Raw genomic sequence first — 20,665 nt, forward strand, 5'->3', positions numbered from 1 at the left:
GCCTATTCCACACCAGTGGGAGGCAGAGTTCGCTATTACCTGCTCCACTGGCGTTCCATCACGTCGGACAGGTAGGTGCTGCAAATCGTCCGAAGAGGCTACTCCCTCCCCTTCGAGGCGACCCCCTCCAGCCATGCCACCGCAGTACTACCGCATGTCGGGGGATCACTTGAAACTTCTACAGGAGGAAGTTACGGCCCTCTTGGCCAAGGGGGCCATCGAACGCGTTCCTGGTCCAGAAGTAGGTCATGGTTGTTATTCCCACTACTTTCTGGTTCCCACGAAGGGCAAAGGGGACCTACGCCCTATCTTGGACCTCAGGAGCGTCAACGCCTTCCTCCGCAAGGAGAAGTTCAAGATGCTCACCTTAGCTCAGGTTCTGGCTGCCCTAGACCCTGGAGACTGGATGGTAGCGTTGGACTTGCAGGACGCTTATTTCCACATCCCCGTCCTGCCGGCCCACCGGCGTTACCTGCTGTTCACGGTGGGCCAGGAGCATTTTCAGTTTACCGTGCTCCACTTTGGCCTCACCAGTGCCCCTCGGGTGTTCACGAAAGTGATGGCGGGGGTCGCAGCTCATCTGCGCAGATTGGGGGTTCCAGTCTTCCCCTATCTTGATGACTGGTTGTTGAAGGCGGGCTCGCCCCAGGCAGTCGTCTCCCACCTCCAGACTATGGCCGACCTCCAGCATTTGGGTTCTCCATCAATGTGCCGAAGTCGCATCTGAGTCCCTCCCAGAAGCTCCTCTTTATCGGAACGGTTCTGGTCTCTGCGCAGTTCCGGGCTTATCCACCGGAACAGCGGGTCTGGTATATTCAGACTCTGATTCCAATCTTTCGGCCTCTATCCTGCGTTTCGGTCAGGTTGGTGCTGCGGCTTCTGGGTCTGATGGCCTCCTGCATCCTGTTGGTGCATCATGCCAGATGGCGGATGCGGGCTCTGCAGTGGGACCTGAAGTTTCAGTGGGCCCAGCATCTGGGCAACGTGTCCGACCACGTCCTGATCTCGGAGGGCACTGCAAGACAGTTGCAGCGGTGGCTTACGGACCGCGATTGGGTCAGCGGCAGATCCCTCTCCCTACCACAACCGGAGCACGTAGTGGTGACGGATGCGTCCCTCCTGGGATGGGGGGCCACATGGGAGAGGCGGAGATCAGAGGCCTCTGGTCTCTGGCGGAGTCCCGGCTCCATGTCAACCTTCTGGAGCTGAGGGCGATCCGACTTGCACTGAAAGCATTCCTTCCCTCTGTCCGGGGAAGTGTGGTGCAGGTGTTCACGGACAACACCACAGCCATGTGGTATTGCAACAAACAGGGCGGGGTGGGGTCGTGCACCCTTTGTCAGGAGGCTCTGCGCCTCTGGACATGGCTGGAACATCAGGGCATCACCCTGGTGGTTCAACATCTGGCGGGCTCTCTAAACGCCAGAGCAGACGAACTTAGCCCGCCGGTGCATGATGGATCACGAATGGCGTCTAAACTCGGACGTTTGCGCAAGGCCTCTTTCGGCAGTGGGGAGATCCTTGGTTAGATCTATTCGCCACCGAAGAGAACGCGCAATGTCCGCAGTTCTGCGCGTTGGAGTTTCCAAGGCGGCACTCGCTCGGGGACACCTTTCGTCGCGGTCTGTTGTACGATTTTCCGCCTATACCACTTCTGCCCAGAGTGCTGAAGAAGATCAGGCGCGACCGGGCCCAAGTCATCTTAGTGGCTCCGGATTGGGCATGAAGGTACTGGTTTTCCAAATTACTCTGTCTGTCAATCGATCCCCCGATACGACTGCCTCTTCAGGAGGACCTTCTGTCGCAGCAGCAGGGGACGGTCCTCCACCCGAACCTGTCCAGTCTCCACCTCCATGCGTGGAGATTGAGCGGCGACAGTTGATGCCATTTGACTTGCCTCCTGAAGTCTCTGATGTGATTCTGGCAGCCAGGCGTCCCTCCACAAAATCGGTATACGCCTGCAGGTGGAACAAATTTGTGGCATGGTGCACAGCAAAGGCTGTGGATCCCCTTTCCGCCCCTCTTTCTGAGGTTCTCCTCTTAATTCTTTCTTTGGGCCAGCAAGGCTCTGCTATGGGCACCCTAAAAGGTTATCTCTGCTATTTCTGCTTTCTTGCGGCTTCCTGATCAGCCTTCTCTTTTCAAATCCCCTGTTGTTTCTCGCTTCTTTAAGGGCATTACTCACATGTTTCCTCCTGTCCCTTTCGTAATGCCTCAGTGCGATTTGAATCTGATCTTGACGTTTCTGATGTGCGCTCCCTTTGAGCCACTTCATAATTGTCCCCTTCGTCTCTTGACGGTTAAGACTGCTTTCCTGGTAGCCATCACCTCTGCTAGAAGGGTGAGTGAGCTCGAGGCTCTCTCTTCTAAGCCTCCTTTTCTTTCTGTCTATCCGGACAAAGTTGTTCTCGGGACTCGTCCTTCCTTTCTCCCTAAGGTGGTAACTGCCTTTCACATCGGGCAGTCTGTTACGTTGCCCACCTTTTTTCTGCATCCTTCGAAAGAGGGAGAGGCTCCACCGTCTGGACCCAAAACGGGTGCTGTCCTTTTATTTGGACCGCACCAAGCAGTTCCGGATGGACGACCAACTCTTTGTTGGCTACGTGGGCGCTGAGAAGGGACGGGCGGTGCACAAGCGGACCATCTCTCGGTGGGTCGTTTTGTGTATCAAAGCTTGTTATTCCTTGGCTAAAAAGGAACCTCCTGTAGGGCTGAGGGCCCATTCCACTCGGGCTACAGCGGCGACAACTGCCCTGGGCCGGGGAGTCCCCATGCAGGACATCTGTCAGGCAGCAACGTGGGCCTCGCTGCACACGTTTGCTAAACATTATTACCTGGATAGCCAAGTTCGGAGAGGCGACTTCTTTGGCCGTTCTGTCCTCCAGGACTTTTTGGTGTGATCTTGGTTCGCAGACCCACCACCGGGGATGGTATTGCTTGGGTATCTATTCTAAGGTGAGGAATCTAACTAACGTGTTTCTTTCAGATGAACAAGTTACTTACCTTCGGTAACGATGTATCTGTAAGAAACATTAGTTAGTTAGATTCCTCACCGACCCACCCATCCTCCCCGTTCTGCGAACCGATATCTAGATTTGAGGCTATCCCTTTCAGGGCCCTAGAATTTTTTGGCACCAGTGTCGGTCTCTTGCATGGCTCTGCGTTCTGGGCGCCGAAAGCTATGTACAAGAACTGACGTCAGCGCGCGTGGGCGGCGTCTAAGTACTCCGACGTCATCACGACACCGACGACGGACGTGGAGCCGCAGACGACGCCTAGCGACAGCAAGGGTATTGCTGACTAAAATCTTTCCGGATCCAGCCTGACGCCTGGGGATATTCTAAGGTGAGGAATCTAACTAACTAATGTTTCTTACAGATATATTGTTACCGAAGGTAAGTAACTTGTTCGTATGCGTGTGTCTGGCAGTGAAAATAAATGTGGCCCAGGAAAACATGTTGATTAGAGGAACTGTACTGAAAAACACAGTTAGTACCACAGTGCAAATGTCAAATTGGAGTGTATTACCACAGTGCAGAAAAAGTGACCCGTGAGAAACAGATTACTGCCTCACAGATTGCATGTAATAATTTGAAAGTAGTCTCCTAATAGTGAGGTGGTATCTGTAAAGCTGCTTTACCTTATTGTACAAATTTACCTAAATTGCTTCCTGGTGTTGGTTAAATATCTTTTTTAAAACAAATAAACATAAAACAATGCCATGGCATGAGCTATATATGTAGATGCTCGGAGTATAATATGCTATTTATTACCATTGCTAGTGGAAGGGAATCATGGTCCACTCGAGGCTTCAGCCTTTCATGCGTCATGGCTCCTCCCACATTCAACAATGATAATAAATAGCATATTATACTCTGCATAGGTTCAATATATTTACATATCGCAATATGCCAATAAAATAGTTTATTAAAAAAACGAGAAAATACTGCCTCGCTGACTGCAGAAATGGCAGCATTACTCAGCCAGAAGATTATTTATTCTACGTTGCCCTCTTAACATCTTTTTTTCTGGTCTTTATTCTGAAACTTTACTAAAATAGTTATCCTCTTCCTTTCACAGAGACTTGGTATCTGAAGTTTCTGAAACTGGCATCAGTGAAAATGATGAGAATCCAGTAAGAATTATCACTGTAATACCTGTTAAGGCTGACCCTGTGAAAAACAAAGTAAGTTTTATGAAGTTGATGCAAACGTGTACTACTGCAATAATGACCATATCTTGCTAGAAAATGTAGTGAAATCCAAGCAAGTCACACCACCCCAACTGATTTGGGTGTTCAGTTTTCATAAATGTCAGCATTTATTATTGTACCTTCAGGGCCAAAGGGCCAACATATTGAAGCCATCATAGAGAGCAATTTGATTCAGACATTTTCAGCCATGATAGGAGGTGTTGATTTGGTGTCTTGGGATCCTCTCTGATGGTCCTAAACATAGAATAATTTCTGCCTGTGTGTGTAGACCTTGGAATACATCTGCCATTTAACTTCATAGAGATAAATTTTAGTAGGGGTGGACATTTTAGAAAAGTCCAGTGTGCATGCCCGCTTTTTAAAATAAAGCAGCAGGTATCGTTTATTGTATGTGATCTGTGTCTCAGATAACCATTTAGTACCTGCATTGCGGCATCCGGCTGAAAAATCCATCAAAATACTTAACCTTAAACTTTCACACTACAGTAGACGAAAAACTGAAGCAAATGGTGGCTGTAAGACTAAGAATGCATTAAGTCAAAAAGGACACCGTGCTCTTAAGGAACAAGCTGCTTCCATCTCCCAGCATGCCTTCTACTGGCAGTTTGTCTCACTGCTTCGGTTCTTTTTTACTTGCTTGTGTTGCCTAGATCCTAGAACACTTCACAGAGGCTTTACTCTTAGCTTTTTGACGTTCAGTTTATCATGACTCCGTTTCTCCACATTACATTTTAAATTTCTGCTCATCTACAGCAACCTTTTTTAATCTACATTTAAGATTTTCTACTGTCAATTACTTCACTATTTGTGAAGTGTGTGTGTGTGTCAGTCAAATGGCCCTTGAGCTATCTACTTGCCAAGAAGGGATTCTCCTGAGAGGACAGTTAGATGACCTGAAGTTGTAGCAGGAGCAAGGCAGAGAGGATACTCCCTCTAATGTTCTCCTGCGGTCTCCCAGGAAGGACTCCAGAGAAGGAAATTCCAGGGAGAAAAGCAAACACAAACCTCTCATTGCCATCATTCTAGGTTATCACAAGGGCGCATGACGACAACAAGATAAGCCTTGGCACCAACATGTTCATAACGAAGGAATGCATCTTTGATGTTGAAGTGGCTGAGATTGATTCAAGGATTCCGTCTATCACTTTTTTGTATTCTTCATTGTAACACCCGAAGTGCGACAAGTATCCCCTGATGTGATCCCTAGGTCACTGGAACCAAACTCCACCCTATTGAAGAGACCCAAATAGGCTGAATTTGATCTTGGGTTGCTTGTGCTCCAGTTCACAGAGGGCTTGGCAGCTCGGGCTGATCAGTTCCTAGTGGAGCAGGGCCAAGGCTGATTTGCATATAGCTGGGTCTAATCTGAGGGGACATAGTGGGAAAAAGAACAATGGACAAGGATGCAACCCGAATAGTTACTAGGGGCTGATTATTTCAAGCATTCCATCCTTGTTTTTTTTTTGTTCTTAGACTTTGAAGAGGTACTTGGCGACGGCCTAGAGATAGACGTCGAAACCATCGCTGGTGGCACTATATATAACAGATATCATTAAGAACACAGTCGAGACAATCTACATCAAGAAATTAATGCTTAATGTCAATTAAATACACCATTACCTGAATCGACCCCAAAGCATCTCTCTCTCCCCTGTCATAATCTCCTGCTGCACATTTATTTTTTCCTCCAACATCACAACTACTAGCCAAGATACCCAGTGTTGGCTAGTCTGCCTCTGATCTTTTCATGGAACCACTACCACCTCAAAATTCCACCAAGGCAAGTGATGGTACAGAGTGGTACATCTATGCACCTCTCAACATACCAATACTTGTGATTCCTATTGTGCCATCTCTTGTCTTTCATAATGCTCTGGAGAAACAGCACGGAAGAAGGATTCTCATTCATCCCAAACCTCTTTTGGGACAACTTCCACATACTCTCCAACTTCTCCACCAACTTTACCACTGGACACCTCGCTAGTTGATATCACTTCATTTTATTATGCTCAATATCCAATTAGAGGTGCCACATATTTGTTTCCTTGATCATGATAATCGTACATACAAGAGCCACCATGCAACCTGCTTTACCTTTGGTACCAGGTATATCTGATGGAGAATTCTGGCCACAGATTCCTTACCATAGAATTATCCCCAGGCATTGAAATGGATCCGAAAAAATTTCATGAGCAGTGCCCCTGAAGGCCAGTAGTTGTCGTCGTTCGGCTCTGCATGGTGTCGTCCGCGCCGGATGTTTCGTGCACAGTGTCTATATAGGTGCCACCCCAGCACGCTGATGTCAGTACTTTTCTTTCCATGGCAGTCTGCACAGATAAGGAGAGAACTAACTTAAGTCAATTTTTGACTTTTTGTCGAAGTCTTTTTGACATGATCTCTTAGTGTGGCAATCAATCAAACATTTGTAGATCGCACTACATACCCGTGAGGGTCTCAAGGCGCTGGGGGGGTGCTACTGATCGAACAGCCAGGTCTTGAGTAGCCTCCTGAATGTCAGCAGGTCTTGGGTCTGTCGTAGGCTCAGTGGGAGGGTGTTCCAGGTCTTGGCGGCGAGGTGGGAGAAGGATCTCCTGCCAGTGGTTGTTCTTCGGATGCGCGGGACGGTGGCGAGTGCGAGGTCGGCGGAGCGGAGCTGGCTGTTGGGGATGTAGAAGGAAAGTCGTCTGTTGAGGTAGGCTGGGCCGGTCTTGTGGAGTGACTTGTGTGCGTGGATGAGGAGCTTGAAGGATATCCTCTTGTTGACGGGCAGCCAGTGCAGGTTTCTCAGGTGGGGGGGTGATGTGGCCATGGCGTGGTACGTCTAGGATCAGTCGTGCCGAGGTGTTTTGGATGCGTTGCAGTCGTGTGATGAGGGAATTTCCGTTGTCGAGTCGTCTGCTGCTGACGAGGGCCTGGGTGACTGTTCTTCATGTATCTGTCGTGATCCACCTGTAGATCTTGCGGAGCATGCGGAGGGTGTTGAAGCAGGCGGAGGAGACGGCGTTGACTTGCTTGGTCATGGAGAGCGTTGAGTCGAGGATGATTCCCAAGTTACGTGCGTGGTCGGTGGGTGTCGGGGCTGCCCCCAATGCCGTCGGCCACCAGGAGTCGTCTCAGGCTGAAGGGTTGGAGCTGAGGATGAGGACCTCCGTTTTGTCCGTGTTTAGCTTCAGTCTGCTGATCTTCATCCAGTCGGCGACGGCCTTCATTCCTTCGTGGAGGTTGGCTTTGGCGGTGATGGGGTCCTTGGTGAGGGAGAGGATCAGTTGCGTAGGAGATTATGTTGAGGTCGTGCTGTTGGGCGATGTGTGCGATCGGGGCCATGTAAATGTTGAACAGTGTCGGGCTGAGGGAGGATCCCTGGGGTTCGCCGCAGATGATCTCGGAGGCTTCGGATCAGAATGGGGGAGGTGGACGCTCTGGGTTCTGCCGGAGAGGAAGGAGATGGTCCATTCCAGGGCTTTGTCTCGGATCCCTACGGCGTGGAGGCGTGCGCGTAGTGTGCGGTGGCAGACGGTGTCGAAGGTGGCGGAGAGGTCCAGGAGGATTAGGGCTGCGGTCTCACCATTGTCCAGCAGGGTCTTAATGTCGTCGGTGGCTGCGATGAGGGCTTTCTCGTTGCTGTGGTTGCTGCGGAACCCTGACCGGGAAGGGTCCAGGATTCTGTTTTCTTCGTGGTATCTGGTTAGCTGTCTGTTGACGATCTTCTCGATGACCTTGGCCGGGAGCAGAGCGATGGGCCGGAAGTTCTTGAGGTGTCTAGGGTCTGCCTTGGGTTTTTTGAGAAGGGCGTTGATCTCGGCGTGTTTCCAGCTCTCTGGGAAGGTCGCGGTCTCGAGGGAGAGATTGGTGACGTTGCGCAGGTGGGGTGCGATGGAGCTGCTGGCTTTGATGAAGATGTGGTGCGGGTATGGGTCTGGCGGGGAGCCGGAGTGGATTGTGCTCATGGTCTTGTTGGTCTCATCGATGCTCACGCTGGTCCAGGCTAGCGGGGGGGTCATGGTCGATCGTGTGCGGAGAGTCTGTTGTGTTGCTGTCTGTTGGAGCTGTCTGGGTGTTGAAGCTGTCGTGGATTTCTGCTATCTTGCGGTGGAAGAAGGTGGCGAGGGAGTCGCACAGGGCTTGCGATGGCGGGATGCCGTTGGTGTTGGAGCTGGGGTTGGAGAGTTCCTTCACGATGTTGAAGAGCTCCTTGCTATTGAGTGCGTTGTTGTCGAGGCGGTCTTTGAAGGAGGTCCTCTTGGCAGTCCTGATGAGGCGATGGTGGTTGCGGGTGGCGTCCTTGTGGGCTGCGTGGCTGTCCGGAGTCTGTTCGCTGTGCCATTTCTTCTCTAGTTTCCGGCAGGCTCGCTTGGAAGCTAGAAGTTCTGGGGTGAACCAGCTGGCCCTCTTGCTGGTGTCTCTGTGGGGGGGTTGGTGGCGAGGGTGCTGGCGCAGTCATCGATCCAGCGTTTGAGGCTGTGGGCAGCGTCGGCGGTGTTGGAGGGTTCGGTGGATGGGCTGAGAGTGATGTTTGCGTGTAGTTGGTCTTCATGATTTTTCTCCAGCGGCGAGGGATCTGTTGGGTGCGGTGGTGTGTGGTGGATGCAGCGGTGGTCGGTCCAGAGGAGTTCGGTGGTGTCGCTGAAGGAGACGTGGGTGCTTGCGGAGAAGATGGGGTCAAGCGTGTGGCCGGGGGAGTGGGCAGGTATGACGAGTTGCCTCAGTCCGAGGTTGTCGAGGTTATCGATCAGGGTTGTCGAGTTGCTGTTGTCGTTGTTCTCAAGGTGAAAGTTCATTTCTCTGAGGAGGATGTAGTCGGTGGCGGTCAGGGCGTGCGTGCTGATGAAGTCGGCGATGGAGTTGCTGAACTGGGGTTGGGGTCCGGGAGGGGTCTGTAGACGAGCATGCCTCTGAGGGTGGAGTTGGGGTCTGTGTGGATCTGGAAATGCATGTGTTCGGCGGTGCTGAGAGTGCCGGCGGTGCTGGTCGAGACCCTGATGCTGTTCTTGTGGACGATGGCGATTCCTTCTCCGACTCCGTTGGTGTGGTCTCTGCGCGTGATCTTGTAGCCGTCTGGGATGTCTATGGCGATGTCGGGTGCGGAGGAGTCGTTCATCCAGGTCTCGGTCAGGAAGGCGACATCCGGGGATGATGTGTCGAGCAGGTCCCAGAGCTCGACGGAGTGTTTGCTTGCGGAGCGGGTGTTCTGTAGGATGCATCGGAGGTGATTGAGGTATTTCTTGGCAGGTTGTTCGACGGCTCTGAGGCTGGTGTAGCTGCAGTTCCGGCAGGTGAGGGGACCGTGTGTGCGTTTCGGGCAGCCTTGAAGCAGGTGTATGTCTGTCCGGGGTTAAGAGCGTGGAGTGTGCTGGCATCGTAGTGGTGGTGGTCGTCATTGCGGGTTTGGGGACCAGGGGTTCTGGCGCTGGGCGCGGTCCAGTTACGGAAGGGCGCAGACAGGCTTGCCTTAGGTGCGCCTTCTGCGCGCCGCTGGGCGCCGTCGCACAGCGGCCGCCATATATAGGTATGTGGGAGGGAGGAGCAGATGGGAGGCGGGCGGCAGAGGCAGTGAATGGTCAGTGGGGGGGGGGCTGCATGGGACGCAGCGGTGGAAACGGCAAGGGCACCGAAGGCAACCGGGCACAATCAGGGGCAGCGAGGGGGAACAGAAGGCAAAAGAGGGCACAAATCAGGGGCAACGAGGGGAACAGAAGGCAAGCAAAACAGGCACAAATCAGGGGCAGCGAGGGGGAACAGAAGGCAAGCAAAACAGGCACATATCGGGGGCAGCGAGGGGAACAGAAGGCAAGAGGACACAGAATGAAGTGGCAACGAGGGGAACAGAAGGCAAGCAAAACAGGCACAAATCAGGGGCAGCGAGGGGGAACAGAAGGCAAAAGAGGGCACAAATCGGGGGCAACGAGGGGAACAGAAGGCAAGAGGGCAACGTGGGGAACAGAGAAGGCAAGCAAAACGGGCACAGATAAGAATGCAGGCACGGGGGAGACAGGCAACAGTGGTCATAGACACCAGAAGACAGTATGGGGCAGTACAGGGAAAGACAGACAGACCGCGACAGTGATACAAACGTAAGGCCTACCACTGACCACCAGGGATGAGGTGCAGGTGGTAGCCTGCGGGTGGAGGAGGGTGGAGGAGAGTAGGGTCTGCTTTCTATGTTCACCCCCACTTTTTGCTTTTGCTTCACTGGTTTTCGACTTAGATGTGACTGTGGGCCTGCTAATCAGACCCACAGCCCTGCTGTTCTCTCTCTAAATTCATACTATGTACTCTAGGTACATAACCCAATTGGTAAGGATCACCTTATAGGTCCCTGTACAGTGTACCTTAGGGACCCAGGGCCTAGGTGTACCCTTGGCCTACCAGGGGCTGCAGAATGTATTATGCCACCCCTGGCTGGCCTTCCATTATGACATAACTGGCTGATCACTCAGCTGGGGCAAGGTCGTGTAATCACCACTTTCTTAGGAATAGTATTCCTATGCCTACCTTATATATAGACACATGGGTAACCTATTAGTCACTCCTATGGCAGGCATTAACAATTCTGAAGGCAGAGTGCTTGGTAACATGTGAGATGGTGCTCTAGCATGAGCTGAGCCTGTCTGCAGCTTTCGGAACCAAGTCCTTATAGCTATTCTATGATATTGCCTATCATATACTTCTTATTAATTGAAGTGACCACAATCCAGTTATGTAGAGGAAGAAGTCAGGTTTATTACCGCTCATCACAACAGCTTCCAGGGAATGAACAGCATATTCAAGTGTAGACATTCCATCACCCAGGAGATGACAGAACGCACAGTAAGTGATTACATCACACCTTAGATATTACAATATCTCCCTTCTTCACAACAACACAAACAATAGAAAATGGAAGAAAGACCAAAAAGTAGAATTTTCCTAAAGAGAAATAAAAAACACAATACAATAAATAACATGAAAATAAAGAAAATAAACATTCATTATGAATAGAAACAAGATCCCATCCTCGTCGCCAATTGAAGTGACCACAATCCAGTTATGTAGAGGAAGAAGTCAGGTTTATTACCGCTCATCACAACAGCTTCCAGGGAATGAACAGCATATTCAAGTGTAGACATTCCATCACCCAGGAGATGACAGAACGCACAGTAAGTGATTACATCACACCTTAGATATTACAATAATGCTATTGCTTTGGGTGCAGCAGTACCAAAATCTTGGCAGGGTGCAGTAATCATTCCTGTCTTTAAGAAAGGTGATCGATCTTTGCCGGGTAATTATAGGCCAATAAGTCTTATAGACACCATTCAAAAGGTTGTGGGACGTGTAATCGTCAATAGGCTCCTGGATTGGGTGGAAGAGATTAATGCTCTCTCACCATTTCAGGCTGGCTTTCGACGATCTACAAGTACGGTGGATCAGGTTTTCCGTTTTACGTTGTTACAATGGAAGACGGTTGTGCTGGGTAAAGGAAGCCTGTATGCGGCCTTTGTTGTCCTACGGGCCGCTTTCGACCTTGTCCCCCGATCCAAGTTATGGTTAGTCCTTAAGAAGCAGGGTCTCCCTAGCGACCTATTATCTTTAATAATGAGGCTACATGAATCCAACTACGCTAGAATTCAGTGGGGGGGGGGGGGGGGATTAGGTTCGGTAACCTCGGACTTCCCTGTTGAGAGGGGAGTCCGACAGGGATGTTCGATGGCTCCCGTTCTTTTCACCTTATATATTAATGATGTTGTTGCGCGCATGACTTCTGCACAAGTAGACGCACCCTTTTTAGCTGGGATTAAAACCCCTATTTTAATGTTTGCAGATGACACGCTCATCCTATCTAAAACTCCAAGTGGATTACAGTCTGCCTTGTCTATTTTCGACCATTTCTGTGGGGAGTATGGTCTAGAGGTTAATACTGCCAAAACAAAGCTTATGACTTTTAATCCCCACCGTAGCTTTAAATCTAAAATCATTTTAAATGACCGTCCGCTAGAAGTAGTGAATACCTTTACATATCTGGGCATGCACATATCTAGCGAGAAGAGTTGGCGGCATCATATTGACATTGCTACGTTGAGACATAGGCAACTGGCTGGTGCTATTTGCATAGAGCACAAAAAATCATTAACCAAACCTGTAAAACCTGCTTTACAGGTTTACGAAGCAAAAGCTCTAGGCTCTGCTCTTTACGGTGCTGAGCTCTGGGGCTTTGAGAAGGTTGCTGCTCTTCAATCCTCAGAGAACAAATTTCTTAGGGCAATAACAGGTGTTCCTAAAAGCACCCCATTGTTGCCTCTTAAATATGACCTGGGTAGAAAAGCAGTCTCAGATTTGGTCCAACTTCGTCCGATCCTATATTGGCGTAGGTTATGGACGACTCCTGTGCTTTCCCGCTATGCAGAGGGTTTCTTAGATATTATACGATCCGATGTGTCCCACAAAATAGGATGGTTAAAATCATTGAGGACATCCTTGGTTGAGCTTGGTATGAGCACACTTTGGGACGATCCGGCGAGAGCCATTTTTCCATCTAAAAGCACTCTTAAGACCATCTATTGGGAGAAGGTTGCCCACCGGTGTTGGAGCAACCCGGATGCTGGCTCTATGACCGGAGAGTTCCTAGTGGCCAAGATGTATCCCTGTTTAGAACCATACTGGGACATCATAACAAAGCCCAGAGAAAGGAAGCTCCTTTTCCAATTGAGAGCAGGTGCTCTCCCCCTCAAATTTTTGTCATCTAAGTGGGTAGAGGGATCCTGTGATAGATGTCCTGCTTGTGGTACTAGTAAAGAAACCATCGGTCATTATTTATTTGTTTGCAGGTTTTACGCGACCCCACGGCGTATCTGGCTATCCCCAATGTGTAAAAACCTGGGAACAGCCAGTGGTACCGTGGCCCTGCGTATCATATGCACTAGCACTTTGCCTTGGATTTCAGTAGCCACTGCTAAATATCTAGGATGGGCGTGGATGATTAGACAGAGATTGCTAGTTATTTGACTACTCTCTTGTATTGGAAGAGACTGCTAGTCCTCCGACTATTCTCTCCCATGCTATTTTTTTTTCTGCATTCAAAATTTTTATAGCTTGGTTTTTAATCTATTTTATCTAACCATTTTACCTCTTTAAAAGACCATCTACCGCTAATAGTACAGTATGTCTTATACATGAAATAATCAAGTCAGTAATTTGTAGAAATATGCTTTGTATCTGTTTGTAATTTAATTGTATTTTAATCCATTGTATGTAATTGTTAATGTAATTGTATTTTGCTTTTATGAATGAAATTCGAATAAAGCATACTTTGACTGACTGACAAGCTCCTCACAGTTAGTGATGAGGATGCTGAAAATTACACTGTCCTGAAGAGTGCTCTGATTGATGGGTTTGGCCTAACCACTGAACAATACAGGTTGTTGTTCAGGGATACCCAGAAGACACAGACTCGGGACTGGACTGACTTTGTAGATTGTGCCACTAAGGCTTTGGAAGGCTGGTTATTGGGTAGTAAGGTTAAGGACTATACAGGATTGTATAATTTGATCATGAGAGAACAAATACTTCAAAACCAGCTGCTGCATCAACACTTGATTGACTCTGACCTAACTTCTCCCCAGGAACTGGGAAAGAAGGCAGATAGGCGGTCAGGACTAGAGTTTGGCAGAAAAACCAGAACCAGGGCGGTGATCAGAAAAAGGCAGACCAGAAGGGTAATGAGCAGAAATCAAAAGACCTGAAGTCTTCACGAGGCCCCCAAAAGGCTCAGGGGGAGGGTGGTCCCAAAAAGGATAAAAAGAAAGATTGCCAAAAGAAACCTTGGTGTAACTATTGTAAGTCCAATTCTCATTGGTATAGTGAATGCACCAAAAAGGACAAGCCCCCAACCACCATTGCCCCTAAGGCAACTGTACCCCCTAGTCCAGCTGTAAGTGGTGGTTCCCAGCAAAAGGTTGTAAGAGGGTTAACCCTGGGAACTGAAGTGGATTCTGGCCTAGTCAGAATGCCCACTCAGGCTGTTCTGATCTGTGATGGGGACATAGCTTTGTCCTCTACTATAGGTCCCAGTAACCTGGGCAAGTACAGACAGACTCCTTTAATCAACCATAGAGTGGCTCAGGCCTACAGGGACACAGGTGCTAGTGTCACAATGGTGACACCTGCCTTTGTGGACCCTGGACAGATCATGCTAGGTGAGAATTACCTAGTGACCAACGCTAGCAATGCCACTACCTCCCGTAGTGTGGCAATTGTTAACTTCTCCTGGGGAGGGGTAACTGGCCTCAAGAAAGTTGTAGCGAGTTCAGATCTTCCTGTAGAGTGTCTGTTGGGAAATGACCTTGAAACTTCAGTGTGGGCTGAAGTGGAGTATAGGACCCATGCAGAAATGCTGGGAATAGATGCACATGTCCTTGCTGTGACCAGGTCACAGGCCAAAAAGTGCAACACTGAACAAGTGCTGGATCCTGGGACAATGGACCAGACACAATCCAAGAGAAAGAGCAGTAGGGTTAAGGCTGTGCCTTCCCCCCTGCCTCAGGTAGAGAGTCAGCCCTCACAGGAGGATGATTCTGAGAGCCCTGAAGGAACTGTCCTAGAAGAACTGGAACCTGACCAGGTTGAGTTTCTTGGGAAAGGGGGACCTTCAAGGGAAGATCTGAGGCAGGCTCAATTAGACTGTCCTTCTCTTGAACCCCTCAGACAGCAGGCTGCTGCTGAGGCTGCAGGGAATGCTCAAGGTACCCATAGAGTGTATTGGGATGAAGGGCTGCTGTACTCGGAGGCTAGAGACCCCAAGCCTGGTGCGTCCAGGAGGTTGGTCATACCCTTGAGTTTCAGAGGCTTCCTTCTTACCTTGGCCCATGATATTCCCCTTGCAGGACACTTAGGCCAGAATAAGACTTGGGACAGACTTGTCCCTCACTTTCACTGGCCTCATATGTCAGAACATACCAAGGAGTTTTGTCGCTCCAGTGTCACCTGCCAAGCCAGTGGCAAATCAGGTGGCACCACAAAGGCCCCCCTCATACCACTACCTGTGGTGGGGGTTCCCTTTGAGAGAGTGGGTATAGACATTGTAGGACCAATGGACCCCCAAACAGCATCTGGGCACAGATTCAAACTGGTGATAGTGGACCATGCCACCAGGTATCCAGAAGCTATACCCCTGAGGACCACAACAGCACCTGTTGTGGCAAGAGTCCTACTTGGAGTATTCTCCAGAGTGGGTTTTCCAAAGGAGGTTGTGTCTGACAGAGGTGCCAACTTCATGTCAGGATATTTGACTGCAATGTGGAAGGGGTGTGGTGTAAACTACAAATTCACTACCCCCTATCACCCACAATGCAATGGGCTTGTTGAGAGGTTCAACAAGACCCTAACAGGGATGATAAAAGGTTTACCAGACAAGCTTAGGCGAAGATGGGACATCCTTTTACCCTGCCTTCTGTTTGCTTACAGAGAGGTCCCACAAAAGGGGGTTGGCTACAGCCCTTTTGAGCTTTTGTTTGGGCATCCTGTAAGGGGACCCCTGTGTCTAGTAAGGGAAGGATGGGAGAGACCTCTCAGACAACCCAAACTGGACATAGTGGATTATGTACTTGGCCTCCGCTCCAGGATGGCAGAGTATTTGAAGAAGGCTTCTAAAAACCTGGAGGTAAGCCAAGAACTCCAAAAAGCTTGGCATGACCAAAAGGCTGTGCTGACTGTTTACCAGCCAGGGCAGAAAGTGTGTGTGTTGGAGCCAGTGGCCCCAGCAGCACTCCAAGACAAATGGTCTGGACCCCACACTATTGTTGAGAAAAAGGGAGAAGTCACCTACTTGGTGGACCTTGGGACTCCCAGAAGCCCCCACAGGGTGCTTCATGTCAACAGATTGGAGGCATATGTTGACAGGGCAGACATGGGCTTACTCATGGCTACAGATGAGGGGCAGGAGGAAGAGAGTGACCCTCTCCCAGACCTGTTGACTCAGAACCCTGATGATGGTTCAGTTGATGGTGTGGTCTTTTCTGACAGCCTCACTGTTCATCAGCAACAGGACTGCAGACAAGTTTTGCAATCCTACTGACATATGTTCTCTCTGACCCCAAGTCAGACAAATGGTGCACCCATGAGGTGGACACTGGTGACAGTCTGCCTGTGAAGAGTAAAATCTACAGGCAACCTGACCATGTCGGGGACTGCATAAAGATTGAGGTACAAAAGATGTTGGAGCTGGGAGTCATTGAACCTTCAGAGAGCCCTTGGGCTAGTCCTGTAGTTATGGTGCCAAAACCTCACACCCAAGATGGTAAGAGAGAGATGAGGTTTTGCGTGGATTACAGAGGTCTCAATGCTGTCACTAGGACAGATGCCCACCCAATAGCTAGGGCAGATGAGCTCATTGACAGATTGGCAGCTGCCAAGTTTTTTAGTACATTTGACCTGACAGCAGGCTACTGGCAAATCAGACTAGCTGAGGATGTAAAGGCCAAAACTGCTTTCTCAACCCCAGGAGGACATTATCAATTTGTGGTAATGCCCTTTGGCTTGAAGAATGCACCTGCCACTTTCCAAAGGTTGGTGAATCAAGTCCTTACAGGCCTGGATGACTACTGTGCAGCTTATCTTGATGATATTGCTGTCTTTAGCTCCACCTGGGAGGATCACCTTGTCCACCTGAGGAATGTTTTAGAGGCCCTGCAAAAGGCAGGTCTCCCTATCAAGGCCACTAAGTGCCAGATAGGGCAGAGCAAGGTTGTGTACCTGGGCCACCTGGTAGGTGGGGGTCAGGTTCAACCACTGGAGAGCAAGATCCAGACCATAAAGAACTGGACTCCTCCAATTACCTAGACTCAGGTCAGAGCTTTCTTGGGCCTGACTGGGTACTACAGAAAGTTTGTTAAGAACAATGGGTCCATTGTAACACCACTTAATGACTTGACCTCTAAGAAAATGCCAAAGAAAGTACAGTGGACAGTAAGCTGCCAGAAAGCATTTGATGACCTGAAGCAGGCCATGTGCACTGCACCTATTGTGAAAAGTCCAGACTACTCCAAAGAGTTCATAGTCCAGACAGATGCTTCTGAGTTGGGTGTGGGAGCTGTTCTTTCACAACTGAATATAGATGGTCACGACCAGCCCATTGCTTTTATTAGTAGAAGGCTGACCCCTAGAGAGAAACGTTGGTCAGCTATTGAGAGGGAGGCCTTTGCTGTGGTTTGGGCCCTGGAGAAGCTGAGGCCATACCTGTTTGGCACTCACTTCAAGATTCAGACAGACCATATGCCCCTCTTGTGGCTAAATCAGATGAAGGGTGAAAATCCCAAACTTCTTAGGTGGTCCATTTCCCTACAGGGGATGGACTTCACAGTGGAACATAGACCTGGGACTGATCATGCCAATGCAGATGGACTCTCCAGATATGTCCACTTAGAACACGAAGACTCAACTGGTCAAGGTTAGTTTAATGTCCCTAAGTTTGGGGGGGGGGGTTGTGTAGGAGAGTAGGGTCTGCTTTCTATGTTCACCCCCACTTTTTGCTTTTGCTTCACTGGTTTTCGACTTAGATGTGGCTGTGGGCCTGCTAATCAGACCCACAGCCCAGCTGTTCTCTCTCTAAATTCATACTATGTACTCTAGGTACATAACCCAATTGGTAAGGATCACCTTATAGGTCCCTGTACAGTGTACCTTAGGTACCCAGGGCCTAGGTGTACCCTTGGCCTACCAGGGGCTGCAGCATGTATTATGCCACCCCTGGCTGGCCTTCCATTATGACACAACTGGCGGATCACTCAGCTGGGGCAAGGTCGTGTAATCGCCCCTTGCTTAGGCATAGTATTCCTATGCCTACCTTATATATAGACACATGGGTAACCTATCAGTCACTCCTATGGCAGGCCTTAACAATCCTGAAGGCAGAGTGCTTGGTAACATGTGAGATGGTGCTCTAGCATGAGCTGATCCTGTCTGCAGCTTTCGGAACCATGTCCTTATAGCTGTTCTATGATATTGCCTACCATATACTCTTAAAGTGCCTTATAATCCTCGTGTTTATGGTAACTATGGTTTGGCTTTATCGAAACATGTTGTGAAAGGTATCTAACACTGTGGAATACTACCCCCACACCGTTCCTGGTGGTGAGGATAGTATTCCCCCCTTCTAGAGGGAGAAGACATGTTATGTCATACTACCCGGTTAAAGTTAACCAGAGCCCCAGCATCACAAAATGGATGCTGCTGCCACAGACACAAGTCTGACCTCCTGCTGCTGTTAGTCCTTCTAGCGAGGGAGGCTTGGACAATAGGTTTCCTGCCGTGGGAGGTGCTAGCACCACCCTAGAAAGGACTTAGTGTATTGGGGCAGGGAGGGATGAATGAAATGAGACACTGCCTGGGGCACACAAGGTGTCCCATGCATAGTCCGGTACAAACCGGTGCTGAGGCACTCCAGCCCCAGTCCTGGCGCGAAACTGGACAAAGGGAAGGGGGTGTAACCACCCCCCTCCCTGGTCCCACCCATAGGAGGGACCTAGCAGGTAAACCAGCCCTCCAGATTAGTATAAGAGTGGGAGCTGGGTCCTTAGGACTTTAGATTATCCTGAACCTGCATCTTGAACAGAAACTCTGTACCTTCGACATTCGACTACGGAAGAAGACTGAAGAGTCTCCCTTGTGGCCAAGGAGTGACCACCCTGGGCAACCAGGCACCATCCAGCGACCGCTGCTTGCTTTGCGACTGATCCTACGAGGGACGACTGCAGAGACTGACCAGCCATTTGACTTCCAGACACCTCTGAACCAGATCCACATCTACAGCAAAGCTGAGACCCGTGGAGGCGACGAGGGACGTGGGACCGGCGACTTGGGAAAAGTGGCTAGTAACTGACTAGCGCGACTTCTGAGGCTTCCTCGAGGCTGTGCTTGTGGAATTGAGAAGCCCCAATCCCGAGCACCATCTGCAAAGAAGATCAGCTCCCCACACTTCACGTGTTCTGCGTGGGGCCCTTCTGCACCTGAGTTGCTCGACGTGTTGTCCGGTTGCTGGCCCGTTGGCTAGTGACCCCTGTGATGACGAACCTTCAAATTTGCCTTGCTGGTCCGGCTCCTCCAGACTGGCACCCGCTCCCCTGTGAAAGGGAAGCACCCCAGACCTTCCTGGTCTGCGACAGAGGCAAGTCCTCCATCCTGCGTGGGTTACGCTTGCCAAGGCTTGTTGGGTCCTAACTCGACATCGACACCGCCGACAGCAAGAGCATTCGTGGGACAGCTCGCCTCCTGGTTCTGGTCGTCCTCGACGCCTCCTGGTACCTGTGGCTGCTGTGACAAGCTTCACCTCTTCACCTGCATCTTCACAACATCGCCTGGTTCCTTCCTGGCTGGTGACCTAGACTCTGTCCCCTCTGCTTGCAGGTATCCTTCTTCTTGATTCCATCCTTGGAATCCACCGGACACTCTTCACTGACTGCCTGTCAGCATCTTTCTTCAGGCATCCATAGGAGTCGACGACGAAACCCGACGAAAGTTCACACCTATGCACCCGCAGCCCGTGGGCTAGGTAACTTGAGTACTCCGGTGCTTACAAGGGTATTGACTATCCTAGTGTCTAGTTTCCAAGTCTCTAACTCCTAGCTCCTTCCGAGTGTCCTAAAACTCTTAATTTCTAATTACTACTATTTCTATCGACTTTAACGCATTACGCGTGAGTGTTTCCACTCTGCACCTGAATCCTGTGGGCCTCCCACTTTCTAACCATTGGTAGTATAGTGTAGCCCCAGCGATGGCCTAGGCCTAACCTGTGTTCGTGACAGTGGTTCTTATTAAGGGTGGGCGTAGTTCGCGAAGTAGCACTTCGCGAAGCTACGCAAAGTGAAGTTCGCACTACGCGAGCTACGCGTAGCACTTCGCGAACTGCGAAGTAACATGTTCGCACTGTGCAAGATGTTGTTTTCAATGATTGCACAGTGCGGACAAGCAACCGGCACTGTGCAATCATTGAAAATGGCATCTTGCACAGTGCGAGCTGTAGTTTTCTGCTGCTCGAGTAGATTTTTCCTCGAGCTGCAGCTTTCTCAACGCGAACTGGTAGTTTCTCATCGCGAGCGGTCGCGAGCATACGCGACCCCTCGCAATGAGAAACCTGACCTTCTCGCGTTGTGAATCTCGCCGGGAGGTTTATTTTCCATGCTCGCGATCGCGAACAAGGAAAAAGTCTCGCCAGGATGTCATTTTGCTTGCTCGCGGTCGCCAACTTGACGTTGAGGACCGCGAGCAAGCAAAAAATGACCGCAGCACTACGCAACACTACGCTACGCGTGTTCGCACTGTGCTACGTGCAGTTCGCGTAGTGCGAAGTAGCGCGAACTTCGCAAACTACGCGAGCGTAGCGTAGTGCTTCTCCCAGGCCTAGTTCTTATACCACTTACTTAGTATTTGGTTTGCGTGGCCCCTAGGGCCTAACTGTATTACTTACCTGTGTGACTTATGTAT

General features: G+C 50.0%; 1 protein-coding gene across 1 annotated transcript in view; it reads left to right on the plus strand.

The window, feature by feature from the left end:
• PDS5A (PDS5 cohesin associated factor A) overlaps positions 1-20,665 on the plus strand; it is a 1,513,477-nt gene that overhangs the window by 1,350,192 nt on the left and 142,620 nt on the right. The window contains exon 31 of the mRNA XM_085642237.1: positions 4,081-4,186. Coding sequence (XP_085498363.1) covers positions 4,081-4,186 — 106 coding nt within the window. The remainder of the gene's footprint in view (positions 1-4,080; positions 4,187-20,665) is intronic.

Source organism: Triturus cristatus, chromosome 2_2 (assembly GCF_964204655.1).
Source record: "Triturus cristatus chromosome 2_2, aTriCri1.1, whole genome shotgun sequence".
Lineage (NCBI taxonomy): Eukaryota > Metazoa > Chordata > Amphibia > Caudata > Salamandridae > Triturus > Triturus cristatus.